General features: G+C 45.9%; 10 protein-coding genes across 10 annotated transcripts; 5 read left to right on the forward strand and 5 right to left on the reverse strand.

Moving 5' to 3' along the window:
* Positions 1 to 78: 78 nt before the first annotated feature.
* Positions 79 to 2,583, forward strand: SJAG_02709 (transcription factor; the record flags this gene model as incomplete). The annotated part of the gene is made up of 2 exons (XM_002173869.1): positions 79 to 595; positions 764 to 2,583. The coding sequence occupies 2 exons, from the start codon at positions 79 to 81 to the stop codon at positions 2,581 to 2,583; spliced, it is 2,337 nt and encodes a 778-aa protein (XP_002173905.1).
* Positions 2,584 to 3,138: 555 nt separating this feature from the next.
* Positions 3,139 to 6,487, forward strand: SJAG_02710 (hypothetical protein). The gene is made up of 6 exons (XM_002173870.2): positions 3,139 to 3,774; positions 3,820 to 3,894; positions 3,947 to 4,030; positions 4,083 to 4,145; positions 4,190 to 5,218; positions 5,269 to 6,487. The coding sequence occupies exons 1-6, from the start codon at positions 3,205 to 3,207 to the stop codon at positions 5,482 to 5,484; spliced, it is 2,037 nt and encodes a 678-aa protein (XP_002173906.2). The 5' UTR covers positions 3,139 to 3,204; the 3' UTR covers positions 5,485 to 6,487.
* Positions 5,562 to 7,613, reverse strand: SJAG_02711 (alpha-1,6- mannanase). The gene has a single exon (XM_002173871.2). The coding sequence runs from the start codon at positions 7,200 to 7,202 to the stop codon at positions 5,835 to 5,837; it is 1,368 nt and encodes a 455-aa protein (XP_002173907.1). The 5' UTR covers positions 7,203 to 7,613; the 3' UTR covers positions 5,562 to 5,834.
* On the reverse strand, positions 7,547 to 10,227 carry SJAG_02712 (CMGC/RCK/MAK protein kinase Pit1). The gene has a single exon (XM_002173872.2). The coding sequence runs from the start codon at positions 9,781 to 9,783 to the stop codon at positions 7,861 to 7,863; it is 1,923 nt and encodes a 640-aa protein (XP_002173908.1). The 5' UTR covers positions 9,784 to 10,227; the 3' UTR covers positions 7,547 to 7,860.
* An 853-nt stretch (positions 10,228 to 11,080) lies between these two features.
* On the forward strand, positions 11,081 to 13,191 carry SJAG_02713 (fructose-2,6-bisphosphate 2-phosphatase activity). Its single transcript, XM_002173873.2, has one exon. It carries the CDS (start codon positions 11,361 to 11,363, stop codon positions 12,621 to 12,623), a length of 1,263 nt encoding a protein of 420 aa, XP_002173909.1. The 5' UTR covers positions 11,081 to 11,360; the 3' UTR covers positions 12,624 to 13,191.
* On the reverse strand, positions 12,958 to 13,751 carry SJAG_02714 (hypothetical protein). The gene has a single exon (XM_002173874.2). It carries the CDS (start codon positions 13,613 to 13,615, stop codon positions 13,226 to 13,228), a length of 390 nt encoding a protein of 129 aa, XP_002173910.1. The 5' UTR covers positions 13,616 to 13,751; the 3' UTR covers positions 12,958 to 13,225.
* Positions 13,752 to 14,051: 300 nt separating this feature from the next.
* SJAG_02715 (DUF726 family protein) lies at positions 14,052 to 15,758 on the reverse strand (the record flags this gene model as incomplete). Its single annotated transcript, XM_002173875.1, has 1 exon — positions 14,052 to 15,758. One exon carries the CDS (start codon positions 15,756 to 15,758, stop codon positions 14,052 to 14,054), a length of 1,707 nt encoding a protein of 568 aa, XP_002173911.1.
* Positions 15,759 to 16,238: 480 nt separating this feature from the next.
* SJAG_02716 (battenin CLN3 family protein) lies at positions 16,239 to 17,573 on the reverse strand (the record flags this gene model as incomplete). Its single annotated transcript, XM_002173876.1, has 2 exons — positions 16,239 to 17,235; positions 17,359 to 17,573. The coding sequence occupies 2 exons, from the start codon at positions 17,571 to 17,573 to the stop codon at positions 16,239 to 16,241; spliced, it is 1,212 nt and encodes a 403-aa protein (XP_002173912.1).
* A 276-nt stretch (positions 17,574 to 17,849) lies between these two features.
* SJAG_02717 (enoyl reductase) lies at positions 17,850 to 19,593 on the forward strand. The gene is made up of 3 exons (XM_002173877.2): positions 17,850 to 18,547; positions 18,729 to 18,903; positions 18,967 to 19,593. Exons 1-3 carry the CDS (start codon positions 17,879 to 17,881, stop codon positions 19,092 to 19,094), a joined length of 972 nt encoding a protein of 323 aa, XP_002173913.2. The 5' UTR covers positions 17,850 to 17,878; the 3' UTR covers positions 19,095 to 19,593.
* Positions 19,529 to 21,443, forward strand: SJAG_02718 (glucan endo-1,3-alpha-glucosidase Agn2). Its single transcript, XM_002173878.2, has one exon. It carries the CDS (start codon positions 19,828 to 19,830, stop codon positions 21,259 to 21,261), a length of 1,434 nt encoding a protein of 477 aa, XP_002173914.2. The 5' UTR covers positions 19,529 to 19,827; the 3' UTR covers positions 21,262 to 21,443.
* Positions 21,444 to 21,769: the final 326 nt, after the last annotated feature.

The raw sequence follows: 21,769 nt of genomic DNA on the forward strand, positions 1-21,769 counted from the left end.
AGTATTTGGATTTGGGGCTGTTTCTGGTGAGCTATTTTGTTTTTTTTTGAAAATTCATCTTTATGCATTTCAGCTGTGATGCCGCCCGATTTCTCTCCGGGAAATACAGAGCTTCTCTTTGATGCCTTAAAGGCAGAAGAACAACGTCGTCGCCGTCGTGTGCCATCAGAACGTAGACGACGCGTGGATCGAGCTTGTTTAAATTGTAGGAACCGAAAAGTTCGCTGCGATGGGCTTCATCCTTGCAAATCCTGCATGACGGGAAATCTGCAGTGTACATATCCTGCGAAGGAAGAAAGCCCCTTTGAGTCTGCGAAGGAATACTTTGTAGACATGTCGAATCGACATTTGTGTTTCCAGTACATTGTACAAAGGTTATGTTACGACAAACTTCCGGTTCTTGACACGACAACACTCATGTCAATGTGTAGCATCATGAAGACGAAGGAATTGGTAACGCCCAGCGATGTGATTGACATTGTTGCCCAATTGAAGAACACCGGTGTCCCGACAGACGCTTCAAGACTACATATTGAACCACCGGTAGCTTCAGTAACTCCAGTGGTTTCTGTACCTCCTGTAGCATCTGTTACTAGTGATTCGGTTCCTCCGTCAACATCCAGCTCCATGCAAATGCCCTTTAATGACTTCAACACTATCTCTTCCTATGATGGATCTTCGACCAATACATATGCCTTCAAGCCGCATCCTATAAACCAGCTCCCCAGTACGGACGATGACACTAGCAAGGCTGTGCAGCCAGTCGATAATACTGAGCAAAATGTCGACGAAATTGCGGACCTTATTGGTCGCATAAAGGTTGATCCAAATGGCGAGTCTCGCTATATCGGTGCTTCGGCTGGTGAAGCGTTTATGGATTCTGTCCAACGTGAGTTTTTGGTTGATCCAAGTATTGAAGATTTAGATGCCTATTCCAACTCTCATCGGACACTTCAGCCAAGTGATCATGATCTTCTTGCCTTGCAAGAAGCGTGGAAGCTTCTTCCTCCTCCCGAGGTGTCTGACTTTTTGATCAAGTCATTCTACACGAATGTTCAGGCAAACTTTTTCTTCTTTCATGAAAAATTACTTCGCTACAGACTCGGCTTGATGATTCATCACCGTGCTCCTGTTGACCCGGGATTTCTCTGCTTAGCTATGATGATCTTTGCCCTCGGTAGTCAGTTTGCTCACATGGAGATACGCAGTGCGCGTTCGCCCATCGATAATCCCGGAAAACAGTTTTTCGATGCTGCTCGCATGTTGTTTCCACAGGTCATGCAACAATGCAAGCCTAGTTTGGTTCAAGCTTCTATGTTGATGGGTTTGTACTTGCAGCCCAGTCTGTCACAAAAGAGCTCGTACTCACATTTTGGACTCTCGCTCTCGGCAGCCGTCGCTAACGGGTTACACCGGTCATACGAAAATCCAAACATTGACTCAAAGACGCGAGAGCTTCGCAATCGTTTGTGGTGGTCGGTGTACACGATTGATCGGCTAATTAGTATTGCAACTGGCCGGCCTCTTTCCATTACTGATAGCGAATGTGACGCTGATTTGCCGACTGTGGTGCCTGAACTGGAGGTGGAAGGATCGGCCTCTAATGTTCACAACATCATTTCGATGACAAAAATTGCTCGTATTATGGGTAAGACAATGGAGCAATTGTATGGCGGGGTGAATTACCGCAAAAATCCCATTAAAATTATTGAGTCGCTGCGAGCCGATTTGGAGAATTGGAAGAATGAGCTACCAACGTTTCAAGTCCTCGAAAACCTGGACCCATCTGACCCGTTGTTCCGCGCAAATATTCATCTTCACATGACTTACGACCAAGCCATCATTGTAATGTCACGGCCCTTTCTGTTGCACAAAATGAAGAACTCAAAAACATCACCCGCCGTGAATCGTATATACGACGACTGTATAATTGCCGCAAGACACCTAATTTTCCTTGTCCGCCAACTACAACTACACTCAAAGCTTTCGTGTTACTCATTCTTTGACTACAATTATACATTTTCGAGTGCCCTAGTTGTATTGCTCCATCGCGTCACAGAACCTTGCGAGGAGGATGATATCGCGATGGAGCATGCTTATTCTGCATTAGATTACATGGCTGAGGGTAATGAACCCGCACGAAATTGCGCACGCATCATTCGGCTATTTGATGCCCACTTGAAAGGGAAACGTGGTGCTGGAAAAGTGAATCCAAGCGAATCTGGTTTTATGGCTTGGCAGAAGTGGGTTGCGGAAGTGTCAAATAAAGAAGGTTCAAAGATGAGTTCCTTCAACAATGTCATGACACCAATAGTTGGTCTTCCACCGAGTGGTTCTGTGACTCCCGCTCTTAGTGGAACGTGCGATCCTACAGATTTCTTCAACACATCTCAGCCTGCTCTTTCTCGGACGGAATTGGATCCGTTTGGTTCAGCTTTTGGTCTCGAGAGCACTCATCCGTCTCCCGACTTAATTACAGATTCCTCCCTAATCAACTGGGCCAATTCGGACCAAGGAATGGACATTGAAGGCAGCTGGATGGGCAATATTCATCCCAGTTGGCTTGATTATGTATGTCCTTGAGTTCGTGTCAATCTCCTCCCGCTTATTTTTTATAATTCGCCCGCTTCTTCAGCTTCCTATTTCTCCTGAATGTCTACCGCTATATTACGCTACAACACACATCTACACGCTTACTTCATCCACTCCTCCGATTCTTCTTTCTTTTTATTTAAATTCGTCATTTTTGTGCTAACAAAGATTTTTTTACGTTTGGGTTTATTATTCTTGTTTGAAAAAGGACGTCAATTTAAAGGAAACGGTTCCCTGGTTTCACAAGACCATTCTACGGACGTATCTATGGTTGTTCGCTTTAACTCTAAGTAGAATGATGGTATGATGCTTCCCCCGTAAAGTCGAGAATCTGTTTCTTTTTTCTGTAAAACATAATGCATATATAAATAATTATACACAAATTTCACAGAACACTTTTAAACAGGGTACCGCTATTCATGCTGTTTTATTTTTTGTTTTTATTTTTTGGTGTTTCCTTGCTTCCTTGGTTACCTACCTTCTCTTTCTGCAACGTCCTGCTCAACCGAACGAGAACCATACACAACAACGAAAGGATAAACGTTCAATTAAACCAACAGAGGGCCAAATAGCCGTACAATTCTTAAATACTTGTATCATTAAACGATTGACATGAATAATAAATCCTGGCCGTGGGCTCAGGGAGCTGCAAACGATATGAAACTGACTGAAATGTCAAACTCTCTGCATACGCCGAGAACACACGCGGAAGCATTCGATAAAAGTGTTGATGAGCTCGATTATAACAAACGAATGAGGGCGACTGAGACGAGTGAGTCCCCGTTGACCAGTTCTCGTTTTGCATTTCCAAGCATGAACCCAAATTTATCAGCTAGTGGCTATGGAGAAATTCCGCCGAATATGTTGGCTTTTGGAAGCTTTCTTGAACAACAGAAGCAGCTTTGGAATCATATTCGGGAATGGCAAGACCAATATCGAATGAATTCCTCCATTGATGCAAACCAATCTCAAACCGCAACTCTGTCAAGCCCGGTGAAGCTTCCTAGCAACGGAAACTTTCCGAGTGATCAATCTAATTTACCATCAAGTGTTGAAAAAAGCAGTGCTACTGTGCACAGAAACGTAATTCCTGTTGCTCGGACAGCGCCTGCATCTGCTTCCGTTACTCGTGTTGAGACAACGAAGCCCAACTCGTTTGTTGCTCAGTTGGAGCAGAAACTTGTATGTGGTCAAACGGCCAAACTGAGAATACTAATGATGTGAAAGATGGTCTTAAAGGAGGAGAAGAGAAAACAGCAAGAGCAAACCGAAGAACGTGTCAAACAGTTTCAACGCGAGATGGTAATTTAAACATGTTAAGCATCGTTCGATTAATACTAATAATACTGCCTAGAAATCATTACGTTTAGCTCATCAAGATTCTATTACGGAAAAGGAGTCTGCGCAAACACGGCTTAAAGAGATGGAAATATATTTGGTAAAGCAATCCCGATTGTCTTTACAATTTTTGTATCTAACTCTTGGCACAGTCTAAGGAAAAGCAGAATGTCGCTTTTCAGGAAAAAGGCAAACTTCACTTACTAGCACAAAGTGTATGCCAACAATCTACTTCTATTGCTAACAGCTACTTTTGTAGGAACAAATGTGTGCCTCCTTTAAGCAGTTGTGTTTCAACGAACGAAAAATTGATGGTATGCATCCATTAATTGCCTTAAGTGCAGAAAATGTACTAGCAAAACGCTATGAACTTGCCCAGTTAAACTATGATTTCCGTCGAAAGGACAGCGATTTGTTTAAATCTTACCTATCTCTAAAATCGAGACTTTTCGACAGTCAACGGAAGTCTCAATCATCTTTGAAAGCTGAAAACAACAATGATGAGAATGTGTTGCCTACTACGACAACATTGCTTCCAGCAACTCTTCAACCAAAGGAATTAAACCTTATTGTTGTTCAACTCAAAACTCAGGCTGAGAAACTTTTGGCCAAAAACGGCCAGTTAAAACATCTTCAGGAAGCTGCTCATGGCTTAGTGGAGAAATTGGTAAAAGAGAACAATTCACTAACGAAGGATTGTGGTGAAATGTGTGAGCTTGTTGGAGAGAAGAAGCTGTTACTGATCAAACTTGTTTCTGAAAGGGTTACCTTAGAAGAACAGCTCTCAAACAAGGAGAAGATTTTGATGGATAAAGAGAAAAAACTGCAAAAACTCCGTCAAGACAGAGAAGCCGCCGATGCTTTTGCGAACAGAGATGGAGACAGTGCCAGTTCGCAAAAGTTTGCGCTTCCTGATGCATCAGCATGTTCTACTTCGAGAATTGAGCCTCTTGTGCTTCGTTACTTAGCAAATGTTTCATCTTTTCGGAAAGATTCGAGAACATGGGCAATTGTGGAAGAGCGCTATAAGAAATTGAGGAACATGCCTTTAGAAAACTGGGACAAAAAGGCACCTTTGTCTGGTCGATACCTGTGCGTCACACCCTGCAAGGAAACGAAACCAAAGACGGTGTCTCTGCGCTACCTCCATGTAACCATCCGTGAAACCAATCGCGTTATTTGGATATCAGAAGTTTGGTGCGATGGCTCCGTAAGGGGAATTGGTCATCATATTCGCAAAGGTACCGCCATGCAAATCGCTGCTGTTCAAGCTGCTAGTTATTATAAGGTAAGTTACAAACAACTTGCTTTCGTACTAACATTTCGTTTTTTTTACAGGAAATGGACGAAGCATCTATCATGTCTCAAGGTTTCATGGATTCCGTAGTGCTACCTGAATTGTTTCTCGGCAAGCCAGGAATGAGTTCAACGAGCAACCATCATTATAACGGGAGTCAAAAGAACAGATCCTATAACCAGCCGGCAAACAGCCATCGCTACCGCCCGCGAGAGGGCAAATCCTCCTCCCCGTACTCTGGTTTCTCAAGACGCTAGCCAGTCTATTAAGGGGAAACGTGCAACAGTATATCTTTACATATATATTTAGTGGGTCTACTAGGATTTGACAAACATTTCGTGGCAAACAGAAAGTCCTTTAATAGGTGTTATTTTTATTATGTATGCTACATGAACAGCCCGTTGTTTAGTATACAAAAGTAAGTAAAGTAATGATGAAAGCAACTGAAGACATTGATGGAATAAAATTAGTCATAAGCAGGAGAAACAAACGAAAACGTGAGGGAAAGCAGAACATGATTTTATGCAAGAACAAGCACAAAATAAATCGTTAGGTGATACCGTAAGTTCATGAAATAAAATAGCGATAAACATGAAGGGCAAGAAAACTAGGAAATGATACAGTTCTTCTTTAGCTTATCGCCGGAAGCTGTGGAAGCTCCTGGTCTTCTTTGCATAAAAGCGCCAGCACTTGCATCTTGAGGAGCACCCTTTGATTGTCTTCGAAGGACGATTTCGGCAGCACAGAATAGAAGGCGCGCAGCGCCAGCATTTCCGAGTAACGTTTTAACAGGCGGGCGCTTTTCTAAAGGCACATCCTTTAAGCTTTCACGATCCTCGGCACAGGGTTCCAATGTCTTGTTGGCATGGAACAACTGGTTGAAGATTCGAACACCTTGTTCATTCAACTTGTAGAGACTTAAACTGCGGAAATACATGCCATCCTTGGGATCACGAATATATTTCATCACAAAACGAGCTTGGTCGAGCACCATTTGCTGTGCTGGCTCGGCCAACGGGGAACCCGGCATAGTGAACGAGAAAGCAACTAAACCCTCTGCAAGAATCTGTGAGAAAAAGGTGTTGTCGGCCCAATTCTTGAAGGGACCGTTACATGCTTGTTCGTACAAGGCACCATTTGTATCCAATGCAGCCTTCACCGCGTCCTCCAACATACTAGGTAGTCGGTCAATATTCGGGAGCATTTGATTGTCGGTGGGGAAATTGTTCAGTAACGACATTGAAAGTATGTAACCACCAGTATTGTATGTGAATACGATCGGGTCACGTTTCCAGTGACCATTCTCCAGCGATAAACCATCACACACAAGTCCGTGCTCATTTAGAAGATGATCATGAACCCAAAGAATACACTTCCAAGCAAATACTAGCATGTCCTTTCGGCGTGAAGGATCGTTAGTAACGGCAGCCAAACGACAAGCTGCTGTTGCAGCCATGGTAGTGGAACAGGCATTCAAATTTGTCCAAGGGGGGCCTGTTGTGCGGGTGTGCCAAGCAACACCGCCTTTTTCACTGTTCCATCCTCTTTGAATGGTAAGTTCAACAATGCTCGTCGCACGGTTTACATATTGTCGACGATGGACTGATGTGCCTGAATAATATCCGGCAACAGCCAACCCAATAGCCAGCTGAGCATTGTCATCGTAGTAAACATCGTCATTTCCGTCAAAATAAAGACTCGCACAACAGGCACCCATTGAAGGGTGCCAGTACTGCTTCATAGCCTTGAATACAACCTCGAGTTTCTTTTCGTATCTGCCAGAAAACTTCAAACTATCGGCCAACGCCTCAATATAGACAGCCACCGGCCAAATCAAGTACACATGATTATCCAAGTATGTCTCAGCACTTGCCACTGCATTTCCCAAACGGTATTGACGAGTATCAACAAACTCGTGATAGGCACGGTCTAGGATGTCGAGTGCCTCCTGCAAAAACTCATTATCTGAGGACATGATTGAAGGATAAGTGAGGAGGAAGACGAAAGAGAAGAAAAATGAATAATAATCGAGACTTTAACCAAAAATGAGAAAAATGTTCTGTCAGAAAGTTAAAGATAGAACAATTGAACCGGATTTGCGGGATTTGATGAATGTGAGTAACAACTCGCGAATTTCGCTATAATGTTTAGTTTCCGTAGTGTCTCGTTTCGTAGTAATGTGTCGTATGGGTGATGTTTGAACCAAAGTAAAGTGTGTTATTGCGACAAAAAATTGCAAGTAAAAAGCCGAATAAATGGCCGTTTTAAGTCGTTAATATGCGGCGTGCTTGAGGCAATGCAGTATCAAATAATATGGCACGAGATGGTGACCAAGCCTTGCTTTTCAGGCCGGAAAAAATCTGCGAGCCTCTGTCCAATTCGATATAAATGAGTTCATAGATGACGTCAGTAAAACGCCGCGCAGATATTCCATCGCTTATCCCAATAAGATTGTCGGCATAATGTGGGGGTGACGTAACCCTGCGCCGAATGCGACAGATAGCAAAGTCGAAAATGCAGAACAAAAAGCAATTGACAGCGAGTTTCGACCTGTATTTGCGAACCGAGGCCCCGGAACGTTTGCTCAAGAAATGTAGTAATAAAAAAGAAAAAAAAAATCGACTGAAACTGGATTAGGCTCCATGTGCCGACTTGGGAATTCGAAGGGTGCTGGCCAACGAAAGCTCATCAAAAGAATCGTGGAACCCTTCAGTAAAAAAGGTGTCTGGGTTTAAGAGGTCTTCGGACTTTATTGACGGTTTTGAGGACGAGTTTTCTGATGAGTTGGAGATTGAAACCTCAGTTAACGAAAGCGTGGGGGGACGGGGTAGAGGTTGGTAAATGGTTGCAGACATGGACTTGATGCTGGCGATGGTACTTGCATTGCTGTAAGTAGTTGATGCTTCGTTGAAAAGTTGTCGGGAGGGTGAACGTGGTGAGCGAGGTGAATGGCAATGACGTTCAGCATGCGAGGGTGAGGAAATGTGATCAACAGAAGATCGTTCGGAAGTGAATCTCTTTGAGGAAGGTGTTCGCGGCTGAGCTATTGAGCCGCCGCTGCTTGATGCTGTCGAAGGCGTAGGGCTTACCAGAACAAGACCGCTCAACTTCACATTAAGCGGCGTCGTGGGGCGAAGTTCAGGAAGCACAGGAAAGAGTATATTCTGTGCTGCTTTGTGTTCAGACAACTTGCCGGTTCGAGCAACAGGTGCGGCAAGGGAGAGCGGTCTGTTAGCAGATAGAAGGGTGTTAGAAGAAGAAGAGTCTGTGTAGGCTGTGCTGCTGAGATTCACAACCGAGGATGAATGCAAGGATTTGTCAGCTTTTGGTTTAGATACGGATTTTTTAAAAGAATGTTTAAAGCCGCCAACAAGCTTTCGACTAACATTCCCAAACAAATTCTTGTTCGTACGAGGGGAACTGAGTGTGATTTCCGAAAACTCTTCACTGGACAGCGATTCCACCAGACTTGAGCTTCTGTGACGCGTAGACGTCCGAGATGTTTTTTTTTGGAGATATGCAGTTGTGGTTGAGTGATTGGGAAGTCCGTAAAGTGACTTGGGAGGAACATAGAGAAAAGGCATTGCTAAACACTCGGAAGCAGTCGGACGTTTCTTCGGATCCCACTTGAGAATAGCCGTAAGCATGCTTGCAAAGGTATTATTCCACGGTGGAGAAAAAAGTTCATGAAAGGAAAGCGGCATGTTCGTAGGTAATTGAAATCCCAAGTCTTTCGCCAATTCATAAGCTTCAGGCCATGGACCACCGCCAACATCGTCCCCCAGTTCAGGCCACTCCTTTGGACTGCCTAGAACCTCACACATCTTGTACAGCTGGTCAAGATCATCACGGCCGGGAAAAATAGGGCGCAGTGTTGCAATTTCAAAAGCCATGCAGCCTACCGCATACACATCAACCGGCGATGAGTATGAAGGATCGCGCAGGAGCAACTCAGGCGCACGGTACCACCGTGTGGAAATGTACTCCGTATACGGAGGAGAAGAACGCAGCTCTCGTGCAAGACCAAAGTCGGCAATCTTAACCACATACCTGCTTGAATTCACGCCGGGAAACTCGGAGATAAGGATGTTCTCGGGTTTCATGTCTCGATGAAAGTACCCGTGCAGGTGAATGTGCTCAAGACCACAAAAAATCTGACGGACTAGGTCTTTAACAGCGTCGATGGAGAATGGGATTAAGTTTTGCTTGGTAATGAGCTGGAGCAGATTGTATTGTAGGTTTTCCATTACCATGTGTAAATGTTTCTTCGCATCAACAATCAATTCAAAAACCTTCACGACATTATCGTGCCGCGGAATTTTTGCGAGTGAGCGTACTTCACGCAGCCGTGTCGAATCAGATGTCTTGGTCAGCGGGGTTTTCATAGACTTGATTGCAAATAATTCCCCAGGACAATTTCGACGGCGAGCCAATCGAACACTACCAAACGTACCGTCACCAATTTCTTGAAACACATCGTACATGTCTTCAAGCTTTGTACATGTAGTGACGGATTTCTCCTTCGAGGTTCCCCAAAACTTTCCTCGAAACGGCATTGTTTAACAGAAGGAATTCAGAGAAGACAAATTGTATAGAGAATCAGAGAAGAAAAAGGGAAAGAAAGAAGAAGCCCAATGAATAAACTTTCCTAGACTTTTAATACGGTACTAAAGGGTCAGCGTTTTTATACGCATATAGACAAGAGATTTCAGTGCTTGAGAAACTAGAAAACAAATTTCAAAACGGACCACAAGGTGTAACCTAGAAAGAAGAGCCTTAGTTTGTGAAAACAGGTCTTCAAATAATGCTTTTTAGGATTTGCGAACTCCTAGAATAAAATCACCGGTAAAGAAATTTCCGGAGCTTAAAATGAATCAAAAACAACACACACGTATTCTGCAACTATTTGCAACAAGAAAGGCTCGAGTTTCTGTCGAAATTGAACGAATTCGACGTTCACGAAGGATGCGGTGTTGGTTCACGCCAAAGCCTTAGGGTTGGTGGGAAAACCTTAAAGCAGCGTCCGAACATTAGTTGCGAACTTTAAAAGAAATGATTGAAAATAAGATCATTCGCGAAAACAAAGCGCGTATCGTAATGATTTTGCGAAAACGAAAAACGTTAAAAGAACGATAAGCACGAGAACGCAAAAAAAAAGCACGAAAACCGAGGAAAACAAAAAAATACGCGAGTGCGACCGAATGAAGACAAACAGAAGGCAGAAAGTACTCAGGGGCAAGGGGCTTTCTTCATACTATGTGGAGAATATAAATACATACTCTTTCTTCGTGTGAACTGGTTTTATTACGCCGTATTATAATATGCCGCAAAAACGCCGTCGGTAATTTTGCGACTATAATAGCCAATTATAGCTCAAAATAATGCTTAATCGAACTTTAAATTGACTTAAAGCATCGCTTCTCGAGCACTTACGTCAGTTTGCGACAAATGCGACAACCTTATTTAACAAAGCCGAAGGCAAATACCGGAGAGAAGAATGAAAGGAATAAGGATTCTAAGACAAAATACGTGAACCCTTAGTGGCGAGAACGTTCGTATTTTGCGACATGCTTTGCTGATTTTTTTGAAATGTGGTGTTTACTACTTGAACCGTATAATCGTAAACTTCTTCAGGAAACGGTAATGAATCGCTCCATTCTTCCTAACGAAAAAGACTTTTCCTTCACTAGTTACTACACACTATCATAGCAAATTATCTAGGATCGTTTAGATCGATGGCGGTGAATAGGTGAGGGGTGTTTGCTTAGGTTTGTGTCATCCGCTCGCCTTCGTCTCCCGTTGTAAACAAATCGTACTTCTCCTTGAGTCTCTCTACGAATGTCCTCCCACATAACCTGTAACATTAAGGACTTTCCTCATTCAAGAGCAGATAGCAAAGAAACATTTTGTTCTGTTGTTTTGTAAAGGCGTTTTGTCTCTGTCACGGCAGAATTCATTCATTCTGGTTTTTACTGTTTGAGGTTTTGATTCAGCCTTAATTCTCTTAATCGTGGCTATTCAGTCGCAATAACTTTTTGGAACTTAATACTGAGGACTACTGCACACGTTTTTGTGCTTTTTTCGTTGGATTTACCGTGATTTTGTTGTCCAAACGAATTGCATTTGTTTTGTCATGAGTGATCCACTTTCCCAAAGACGAGGTTCCATCCAGGATCTGCTAGCGGCCTTAAATGACACTAGTCGTCTGTGTCTATGCTTTGTTGGACTTCCAGCACGGAGGAAAACGTTCACAGCCAAAAAGCTTTCTCGTTACCTCAACTGGATTTCCGTAAAAACACAGCTTTTCGAAGACAACTTTGGTGAGGACGAGAAAGACAATAATTGGCATTCACACCGCATTCGACGGTGGAGAGAGGCATTGCAGCCGGTGGGAGATTTTTTCGAGAACGGAGGTGCAGTTGCTATTCTCGACTTTGGTGAGTGTTCAAAAGCGTTCCGGCAAATGGTGCAGTTCTTCTGCAAGCATCAACAATCTGATGTTATGTTTATTGAGAGTGTTATTCATGACCGCTCAATTCTTGAAGAAAGCATAGCCGACATCTGTCAAAACTGCCCTACCTATACCCACCAACCGTTTGATGAGGCTCGTGAACGCTTCCTGCAATACATTGCTCAAAAGGAACGCGGCTACGAAGGACTTTCGGAAGATGAAGGATGTTCCTATTTAAAGATCATTGATGTGGGAAGACAAACCGTTATTCACAAGGTGTCCAACTATCTGCAGTCTAAAATTGTTTACTACCTTTCAAACTTGCGGGTACGAAAACGCAGTATCTGGCTTAGCCGGCACGGTGAAAGCGAGTTCAACGTTGCCGGCCGCATTGGCGGGAATTCCAACCTTAGTTCGCGCGGTCATCGTTACGCGAAACTGCTTCCAGACTTCGTTGCCAAGTGTGTGAATGAGAGCGATGAGTTAATTGTATGGACATCCTCCATGAAAAGAACCATTCAAACAGCTCAGCATATTCACTACAACAAACTTGAGTGGAAGGCCCTCGACGAACTGAACGCAGGTGTGTGCGATGGCTATACATACGAGTATGTGGAGGATGCGTTTCCCGATGAAGCAGCAGCTCGCAACAACGACAAGTTCCATTACCGTTACCGGGGCGGAGAATCATACATGGACGTGGTCAACCGTCTCGAACCCATCATCATGGAGCTGGAGCGACAAGGGAATGTGATGATTGTGTGTCACCAGGCCATACTTCGTTGTATCTACGGCTATTACCATAATTTTTCCCTCGAGGATATACCCTTTATCGACATGCCTCTCCATACCATCATCAAACTAACGCCCACAGCACACAACACACTTGAAGAACGCATTGTCGTTCCCGTGCCCGCTGTTTCTACTCAGCGACCGCGAGTGTAAGACGGCCGGACACTGGATGTTATAGATATGAAGACGAAAAACTAATTTGTCCGGCGTCAGGTGCACTTGCGACGACAATAGGGTAGAAACAGGAACCGACGGTGATCGTGATCGTGATGTCGAAATTAATCAGCAACAAAAATGCTACATAACACCTTCACCGCAGCACCCTTTCATATCACAATAAACGCTGTAACGCTCTAACGCTCTAACGCCGTAGTAACACTATGTTTGTGCTCTCTTTCTCTCTTTTTTCTCTCTCTCTCAGATAGTGCTCTCACCTTTTTCTCCCTCGTCCTCTCTATCCCCCTTCTCTTTTGAATGCAACCATGTTATGAACTATAAGAGTGAGAAAGCCATGTAGTGCGTGACTTGGCACAGGAACAGAAAAGACGAACAACTGGGACGACAGTACGAAAGGGAATGAACTCGGATTGGCCAAAGACGAGCAATGTCGACAAAAGTAGCTAGCGATAGTACTGCCGGCTCGGCAATGGCAGGAAAATAGGGATTGCTCGCTGTACTTGAGAAAGCGAAACAAGGTCGGATAAGTGTGTTTGTTTGTGTGTGCGTGTGAGTATGTATAAGGAAGAAAGACATAACTACGTTGACTTGGAGGTTGAGATCGTATTTTCATTCTCTGCTCGAGACGACGGAAGAGTAGATGACGGAGCAACCGGCCGTCCATTGGAGTCTTCGTGCAGAGTTACAAACGGAGCGTATTCCGAGGATTGTTTAGCCAGAGGAGCTTGGGATTCGGCTCCAAAAACTTCGCTTTCGTCAACCCGAGTATCCCACATTTCGTCACCATCCAATGCCTCAAAGTTTCGATTTTTACGGAATGGGATCCATGAAGACCACGATCGTCCCGTGTATGCGTTCAGAACACGTCTAGAACGAAGCTTTGCTCCCAGATGTAGTCCGAGGTACACCAAAAATAGAGATGCGAAAATACACAGCAGAACAATCGCAACAACCGCAAAGGTACTCATTTCGCTCAAACTGTGCCTTCTGCTCAGGAATATAGGGCTGCAGGGATTCAGGTGGAGTGGGATGCGCAGCGCGTATTGGTTTCTATGGTAGTGGTGGTAGTGGTTGTTGTCGGCGCAAGTGGAGACAGACACGTGTACTACTAGCTGGGGAGGGAGGGAGTAAGGAAGAGGAGTAGATAGGAAGGACAGATCGGTGGAGGAAGGAGAGAGGGAAGGAGGGAAGGAGGGCGAGAGAGAGAGAGAGAGAGAGAGAAAGAAAAGAAAGAGAATTAATGAAACAAGATAGAAAGAGAGTTTGTAGCAGAATAAAGTTGACGTAGAGCTCCGCTAGACGTAGAAAAAGCCCAGAGTCGATAGCCCGCGGTAGCGACAAATTCGACACAGGACACCTCCTAATACAGCATAATACGAGAGTCAATTGACGACTGCCCTTTTATTAACGCGGAGGAAGTGGAGGTGGTTGATTGACTTCAGCGTTGAAGAAGACATGTTCCTTCTTTTCTGCATACTGTTCCTTTTCACGAGCTTCCATTTGTGCACTGACCTGTCCGGCCTTCTTCACATCCTCACTTGTAATGCCAGGAAGACGTACACGATCTTTGAGGATCTCAAGGAGACTCCAGCGATACTGCAAATGACCCTCAACCATGTCGCTCACATCAATGTTTTCCACAAGCGGTACTTTCTCCACCGGCTCCAAGCCGGCAACGGAGGCTTGGATGCTTTGTGTTCTATACACGAGACGGAGTATGTAATCATGTGTCGAGTAGACGTTTACCAATCGCCCTACAATCACGGATCTCATGATGAACCACTCGTCCCAGTCGGTCGGAACGGGCGCTCCGAGCAGAATGGCATTTTCAACAAGGGCATGCTCGCCACGTTCAGCCAAACACAACAGGCAACGAGAAATTACTCGGGCGCCCAATGAGTAACCGATCAATGTAACTGGCCGCTGGCCCTGTGCACGCTGACACAACGCGTTCGCCAAAGCAACGCCGGCTTTTTCGGCCAGATTAAATGCAACTCGCCATGGATTATTCACCACGCGACCCAGCTTTACAAGAGCCACGGGCCACAAAGCCGTCATCAGTGCAGAGGCGAACGTCCGTCGCAGAACCTCGTATTTGACCCAGTTCAGACTTGTCGAGTACATGAGCTCCGAAAACGTCTTGCCGAGCTTCAACAAAGCACCGACTTCAAAACGCAGCGCATAAGCGTCACCCAGGACAAAGCTTTTGGGGCCAGTGAACAACGGCACCCAGGGCTCAGAAAAGTCGTTGTACTCAGTGAGCCAGCCGGAGACGCACAATGTTACAGGCAGCCGTGACTCGACACTCAATGGCACAAACATGAAATCATTGAGACCGCGAGAAATGTTGCGCATGTGCTCGACACCCATCTTAGCACCAAACCCGCCAAACAGGGTCGTGATAAAGGGAATTGACGTGGCCAGCGTGCCAAGACACGTAGCGCCGACGGCCGTGCTGAGTCCAAGACCAGCAAACAATGTACCCAGACCCGTAACCACAAGCGGTGCAGCCAGACCTCCTGTCAAACCAAGAATGGCGCCGCCGGCAAGTCCCGAAACGCCGATGAGCACGCGACGCCGGATACGTTGCTTTCTGGACATCTGCGTAACAGACTGGTCAGCTTCCAACTGCTTGAAGGTCTCGAGCAGCAAAGACGTGGTTGACATTTCCGCCTTGTATACCACGTCCACGGGCAGCTGCAGGCCTCCAGACACCTCAAATAGAAGTGCTCTCGAAAGCGAAGTGTACTCTTCGAGTGAAAGGAGCATGAGCAGCAAGCATTTGATGAAGCACTCGTCCAATTGCTCTCGACTGAGTTCCTGAGCCTTAGTGGGCTTCTCCTTTTCCTTTTTCGGTTTCACCGCATGGTGTTCTCGAAGTGCTGGATCCAGCACTTTCCCGGTCTTCTGCACAACTCGCAGAGCCCATTGATCAAACGCCTTCAAACAATTCTTTGTCGCCGTGAACACCGACTGTTTTCGCAGATGTTGTCCGTTACATTTTGTCAGCACCTGGAATCGGCCCTGTAACCGGGCTATAGATTCCGCGATGAAAATTGTGTAGCGAGTGCAGTCATCGTCCGAAAACAGCTCAATCAACGCTTCAGCCATTCCATCAATCTCCTGCAAACGGAGTCGTATAATCCGAAAAACTGGTGTAACAATAAACAAATCGTGCAATTAGTCACTTGCACAGGCGGCTTTCATATATAATGGACAGTCGCTGACCATGAGGTGTCCGGTAGTTGTTGTTGATGTCATGCCATGATACGACTTAGACGACAGCAATTTGCACCGTTTCAGTATCCGCCGCACCAAAGTCGTACGTACTCCCACGACTGCGAGGTGGTTAGCAGGACAGCGACCAGATAACACACATATAGCCTAGTCGGTGTTCCGTGGCAGTAGGCATGGTAAAAACAACACAGCCGTGATGGTAACCGTAGCCATCGTAACTGCGGCGGTAGAGGTGTAGACGTCGACGTAAACATAGACGTAAACATAAACATAAACGTTATTTTCAACTTTGTTGCTTTTTTGTGTGTTTCTCTCTCTTAGTAATGAATGAAACGTAAATGCACCTGTTGAGCACTATGGCAGAGTGCACCACTCACGGCCATGGCTCACTTGGTATGAACAGAGACTGTGTTCGAGAACAAGAGAGCAGAGCGAGGCGAGGAAGATGCCGGTGCTGTCTGAGACACCGACAATTCCAATTGCACGCTCCTTCTCTTGGCGGGATGAACCGGGGACGGAATGATAAACGTTGACGTAGACACAGCCTCCTATGAGGCCTTCCACGAGGAAGAGGAAGAGAATGAAATGCACGGAGGTGAAGAGCATGAACAACGACTGGCAGGTCATGAGCACGAGAAGCCCGAATTGTATGTAAGACAACAAGGGAAACCAAGGGATTTCGAAAAGCGCAATCGAGCTTCGCGATAGGAACACGCCGAGTTGGTAGGCCGTCTGATACGCAGGATAGAAGTCGCGATACTGTTTAAAACTTGTGTTGCCGAGGGGGAATAGTAAGGTAGGAGCAATGCCGATGTTTACTGTATACTCGGAGAAGTAGACAAGGAACAGCGGGAACATGTACCGCGCAAAGTACGGCTTCCAAAGCCGGAGAACGAACTCAATGTATCGAAGCAGACCGCCGCGCTTGTAAGCAACATTGCCGCTGCCTCCGGCAATGCTGATGGGCAGTAGGGTGTCGCCGGCTACAGAGGGTGACGGGGGCGACACAGGCTCGTATTCGGGCTTAGGTAGCACGAAGTAGAGAAATACGAGAATGAGCAACGGAAACACGCTCGACGACAGCAGAGTCGTGTGGACCGACAGACCAATGTAGACCGTCAACGCAAGGTAGCATGAGGAGCCAAGCAGACCAGCAAGGCCGGTGCCTGATCCCCAGAACGCCATCGTAGTTGATGGATATCGATGACACAGCTGTAGAAACGTAACTTCACCAAGAGACGACGACACGGCTGCAATGGCCACACCGACCATCTTCAACCACACTTTTTGTGACCATACGACCCATTGCATCCCCACAAAAGAAAGAAGCACACAGAGGTGGATACGTTTCCTGCAATATGTTAGTGTGCGAATAGACGAGGGGAGGGAGAACAAGTGAATTGGAGATAGAGACAATCAAAAAAGAACAGTTACCCTCTGTCTAAACAACCTATTCCACTCCCCGTATCCTTACGTTGGTGAGTACTCGTTCAAGTGAACAATAGGTGCTGAAGCTTTACAGAGCAGAGAGGGAAGGATGTTGGAGAACAGAACAACTCCTTTAGAAACATTGTTGCCTACCAAGTCGAGGGCAGCTGAGAGTATGACTACATAAAGCAAATTGTTTAGCAAACCAAAGGCCAAGAAGGAGACGCCAATCCGTAGACGTCCACCGTTTAGTTTTTCCATTAAAACGGTGGCCTATGAAGGAAACAAGCTGAAATTGATCGAATTTCTGCAGAATTCTCTGTAAACGCACGCGAATTCGCGCCGATAACAATTTTGGTTCTTGTCAGCTTCGCCCTTGCTTCACCTCGCACTTTGTCGCATGGCTGCAAATAAGGTTAGCGAACACTAACGTTCTCGAACGGCGCTACGAACCGTCTCAGTACGGCTCCGTATATCCTGGCCAGAAGGCCCCTGAAATCCCCGCCCCACGTGCGCCGAATGTGCCCCATGTTCCCCACGCTCTGACATCATGGCATGCTCGAACCATGAGCGTAGGAGCAATAGCGCTACCCAACCCACGTTGCACCTACCCAGAACGAAACGCGGTAGCTTTATCATTCACCATAAACATGACGCTGAATCTTGCTTCTCGAGGAAAAAAGATCCGCGGATTGCCCAAGAGTGTTGACTTTGACCTCAACGGACGAATTGAAGTGTTAAAGCAGCAAATCTCCGAGAATACAAAACTGCCTTTGCATCGTTTGCGTTTGAGTACTGTGGACGGAACGGTACTCGCAGACGGAAAAACATTAAGAGATTATGGAGTTGGCGGTGGAACGACTGTGTGGGTAAAGGATCTGGGTCCCCAGGTCGGTTGGAGAACTGTGTTCATTTACGAGTATCTTGGTCCTCTGTTTATCCATCCCCTGTTTGTGTACTACCGTAAGAGCATTTATGGTAGCTCATACTCCCTGTCCACGGTGCAGCTGGTCGCCTTTGTCATGGTAATGCTTCATTTTTTGAAACGCGAGTACGAAAGTATTTTCGTTCACCGCTTCTCGGCCGACACTATGCCTTTACGAAACATCTTTAAGAATTCATTCCACTATCATGTTCTTTCTGGATTCCTTTTGGCTTATTTTGTATATGGACCCTGGCATGCTACGGATGTCATCTCGGTGAAGAAGCTGCTTTCGCTTACCGGTCTCTGGTTGGTATGTAAAAGTGAAAATAGTGTGGAAGGACAGGAAAAACAAGAGGGTTTATGCTGGCGTCCGACTGTGTTAGGCCTGTGTCTGCGCACGGCTCCCGTTTTTATTCTCATCTGAGTTTGTCCCTTGCACCTATCCTTTCCTCGTTTGCCTCTTGCACCTTTACTAATCTGCCCTCCTTTAGTTTGCTGAAATTTCCAACGCCAAAGTCCATATAATTCTTCGCGATCTTCGCCCTGCTGGCTCTCGCAAACATGTGATCCCTTATGGCTATGGTTTTAACTGGGTCTCCTTCCCCAACTACTTTTTCGAATCCCTCTGCTGGTTTGCTTTTGCCTTGCTTACCAACTCTTATGCTGGTACGTACACCCCCCACTAATGTTCTCTTTCGTAAACCATTCACTAACCTTTTTCGTCTTTAGCCTGGCTCTTCCTTTTTGTTAGCTCGACACAAATGTGGCTCTGGGCCAAGAAGAAGCACGCTCGTTACCTTAAGGAGTTCCCTAACTACCCTCGTTCACGGAAGATTTACATCCCGTTTATTCTTTAAACTCCTCATCTGCAACTTCGCTATACTCTAAACATGCAGACTCTCAGCTCACACACATATCACACACGCATAAATTTTTACCACAAACACATCGATTCTGCACTGTGCTTTCTGTACATGTGCATGGCAGTTGTGTAGGCCAACAGGCTTCTTGCTTGCTTGCTATTTCTCTTCCACTTCTTGCACTCCTTTCGCCTGTAAACAAAAACGTCATACGCGATTTGCTTGCTGTGCGCATGGCCCCTTGCCCCGCGTAACCTAAAAAATGATACTCCTCCTGAAGGCAGGAGCTGACGTCACCGACTAGTTTCCTTCTTTTGGCAGTAATGCAAACACGAAAACGACCAATTTTTTCTTTTAAAATGATTATGGAGGTATGCCGTACAATTTGATCCACTAGTTTTTTTTTTGTTTGGGGAGGTGCAACAGATCGGTGCCAGCTATGAAGGTGCCTTTGGAATTGGCGTCATTCAAAAATGGAGATGCATGGACGGATGCACAATTGACGCGCATGACTGTCATAGAACGAGCAACGAGTAGTTCCATTGTGTAGGATACATTCAACTTGTATCTCTGTAGAAATTCTAGTGTATGTTTTGGTTTTCTGTTTCTTTATAAAAGGGGCCGACGCGCTTTTTGCTCTTTGGAAAGAGCTTACTTCTTTCTCAATTACATTCGTTTCCCTTAACCAGAGCCTCCGTAGCCGTCACCGGCGTCAATTCAGTTTGTGGAAATGCAGACCCTGTCGATGACTCATCATAAATCGCTCGGCGACATCCTCCGCTCCCCTCTCCGTCACATGAAGTGGTACAAGTCGAAGCATCATCATCCTCACCATAAGTCGCCCAAGCGTGACGAGACAGTGGTCGGTCCACAAACGTATAATGTCGGTGAAAAGGACGTGGTTGCTCATTTTATGATGGGCCTTACGTATACGTATTCCCAATCCGACTTTGAAACAGACATCACCAACGCTGTTGCAGCCGGTGTGGATGGATTTGCACTGAATATCGGCAATGACTACTGGATGATGAGTAAGCTTGAGCTGGTTTATGCGGCCGCTGATGCACTGAGCTTGGATTTCTACTTGTTCATATCTCTTGACATGGCCGTTATGGCCGACGTGTCTGCAGACACGATTGTAAGCTATATCACGACGTTTGCCAGCCGTACGCACCAAGCAACAATTAATAATTGTGTTTTGGTTGGTACATTTGCAGGTGAGACGCTCATGCTAGGGGGTACGTCGGTGAATGAGGGTTGGCAAACGAACTTTAAGGACGCGCTGGCTTCTAAGGGTGTAAATGCCTTTTTTATGCCTAGCTGGTCCTTGGATGCGAACACAATTTACCAGAACTACCCCGTTGCCGATGGCTTCATGAAGTGGAATGCTTGGCCTTACTTCACCAGTACGCCGCTGTCGGTAGCAGAAGACCAGATCTACTTGAAGAATGCCCGGAGTGTCGGCAAGAAGTATATGGCGACAATAAGCCCGCTGTTCTTTACACACTTTACCTCTAAAAACTACACATTCTTCAGTGAGGGGTTGTGGTATCAGCGTTGGATGGACCTTATTACTTTGCAACCCGATTACATCGAGGTGCTTACGTGGAACGACTATGGCGAGAGCCATTACGTTGGTCCAACAAACTACAGCGCTGACTTTCCGGTAGACGGACAAACCTCACACGCATGGGTCGATGCCTTCTCGCACACGGCCATTGGTCGTACGCTCCCATACTTCATCAGCATGTACAAGAACAACACGACCGGCCTCCCTCCAGACTACGACGGAGCCCGTAGATTGTTCTTCATGCACCGGATCCACTCAATTTCGGCGACTGCAACCAGTGATCCAATTGGCAAGCCTCAGAATGTCGAAAACTTGCAGGACTTGATTACGCTCATTTCTTTCTCGCCAGTTGGATACAATGTCCGTGTTTCAATCGGCGCCACCGTTCTTGGCACAGTGTGGATGCCGGCAGGCGTGTCCAGCGGCAGTGTCAGCTTCTCCAACAAAGGAGTCGCTGTTGCCGGTCTTCCTCGCTATGAAATCCTGAATGATACAACAGTTGTTGCGGTTGGTTACAGTCCGCTGGCTATTCTCGACAACTCTGCCGTTGTGCAGTATAACTTTAACTTTTGTTCTGGCGAACTTGTATGGTAAGCTAGACTAAAGATCTCAGGAGGGCCTGCATACCAGTGGTACGGCAGCATATCTGTTTGTCGACAAAACTTAATTTCCCGTCTCGACTCATTCATGTTGAGCTTTTACTCTTCGACTTGGAGTTTCATGAATTGAATGTCATTCTCATTCGACAACGTTTGCTTCAGAGGTGGAAGGACTGGTGCCGGCAATGTTTGAGAAACGAGTGCCGTAGCGAAGACGAAGTTGCACGGGGAGAGACAGAGACAGAGACAGAGACAGAGAGAGAGAGAGAGACGGGTTAAGCAGAGACCGCTGCAGACGCAGCGATAAGTGTCTTGCTCGAGACAATGACTTGTCGGGTACTACCCTCCTGTCTGCTTAGCTAATTCGGCTCAACGGCTGCTGACTAAAACTCTTTACCCCACGCTAGATGTTTACTTTCGTGGTGGTAGTGGTGGGAACACCCCGCATGACGCTTCCATCGACACGTGCCAGAGTGTTCGCTCCCACAGTCCCCGCCTTCCTT

Source organism: Schizosaccharomyces japonicus (genome assembly GCF_000149845.2).
Source record: "Schizosaccharomyces japonicus yFS275 unplaced genomic scaffold supercont5.1, whole genome shotgun sequence".
NCBI lineage: Eukaryota > Fungi > Ascomycota > Schizosaccharomycetes > Schizosaccharomycetales > Schizosaccharomycetaceae > Schizosaccharomyces > Schizosaccharomyces japonicus.

What these genes read in the sequence shown, in the direction of transcription:
- SJAG_02710 (XM_002173870.2), top strand. Translation starts at nt 3,205, where the DNA reads ATGAATAATAAATCCTGGCCGTGGGCTCAGGGAGCTGCAAACGATATG. An exon ending in AAGAGATGGAAATATATTTG is followed by an intron (nt 4,031 to 4,082) that starts GTAAAGCAATCC and finishes CTCTTGGCACAG; the next exon opens with TCTAAGGAAAAGCAGAATGT. An exon ending in TTCACTTACTAGCACAAAGT is followed by an intron (nt 4,146 to 4,189) that starts GTATGCCAACAA and finishes CTACTTTTGTAG; the next exon opens with GAACAAATGTGTGCCTCCTT.
- SJAG_02711 (XM_002173871.2), bottom strand. Translation starts at nt 7,202, where the DNA reads ATGTCCTCAGATAATGAGTTTTTGCAGGAGGCACTCGACATCCTAGAC.
- SJAG_02712 (XM_002173872.2), bottom strand. Translation starts at nt 9,783, where the DNA reads ATGCCGTTTCGAGGAAAGTTTTGGGGAACCTCGAAGGAGAAATCCGTC.
- SJAG_02713 (XM_002173873.2), top strand. Translation starts at nt 11,361, where the DNA reads ATGAGTGATCCACTTTCCCAAAGACGAGGTTCCATCCAGGATCTGCTA.
- SJAG_02714 (XM_002173874.2), bottom strand. Translation starts at nt 13,615, where the DNA reads ATGAGTACCTTTGCGGTTGTTGCGATTGTTCTGCTGTGTATTTTCGCA.
- SJAG_02717 (XM_002173877.2), top strand. Translation starts at nt 17,879, where the DNA reads ATGAGCGTAGGAGCAATAGCGCTACCCAACCCACGTTGCACCTACCCA. An exon ending in CGCTTACCGGTCTCTGGTTG is followed by an intron (nt 18,548 to 18,728) that starts GTATGTAAAAGT and finishes GCCCTCCTTTAG; the next exon opens with TTTGCTGAAATTTCCAACGC. An exon ending in GCTTACCAACTCTTATGCTG is followed by an intron (nt 18,904 to 18,966) that starts GTACGTACACCC and finishes TTTCGTCTTTAG; the next exon opens with CCTGGCTCTTCCTTTTTGTT.
- SJAG_02718 (XM_002173878.2), top strand. Translation starts at nt 19,828, where the DNA reads ATGCAGACCCTGTCGATGACTCATCATAAATCGCTCGGCGACATCCTC.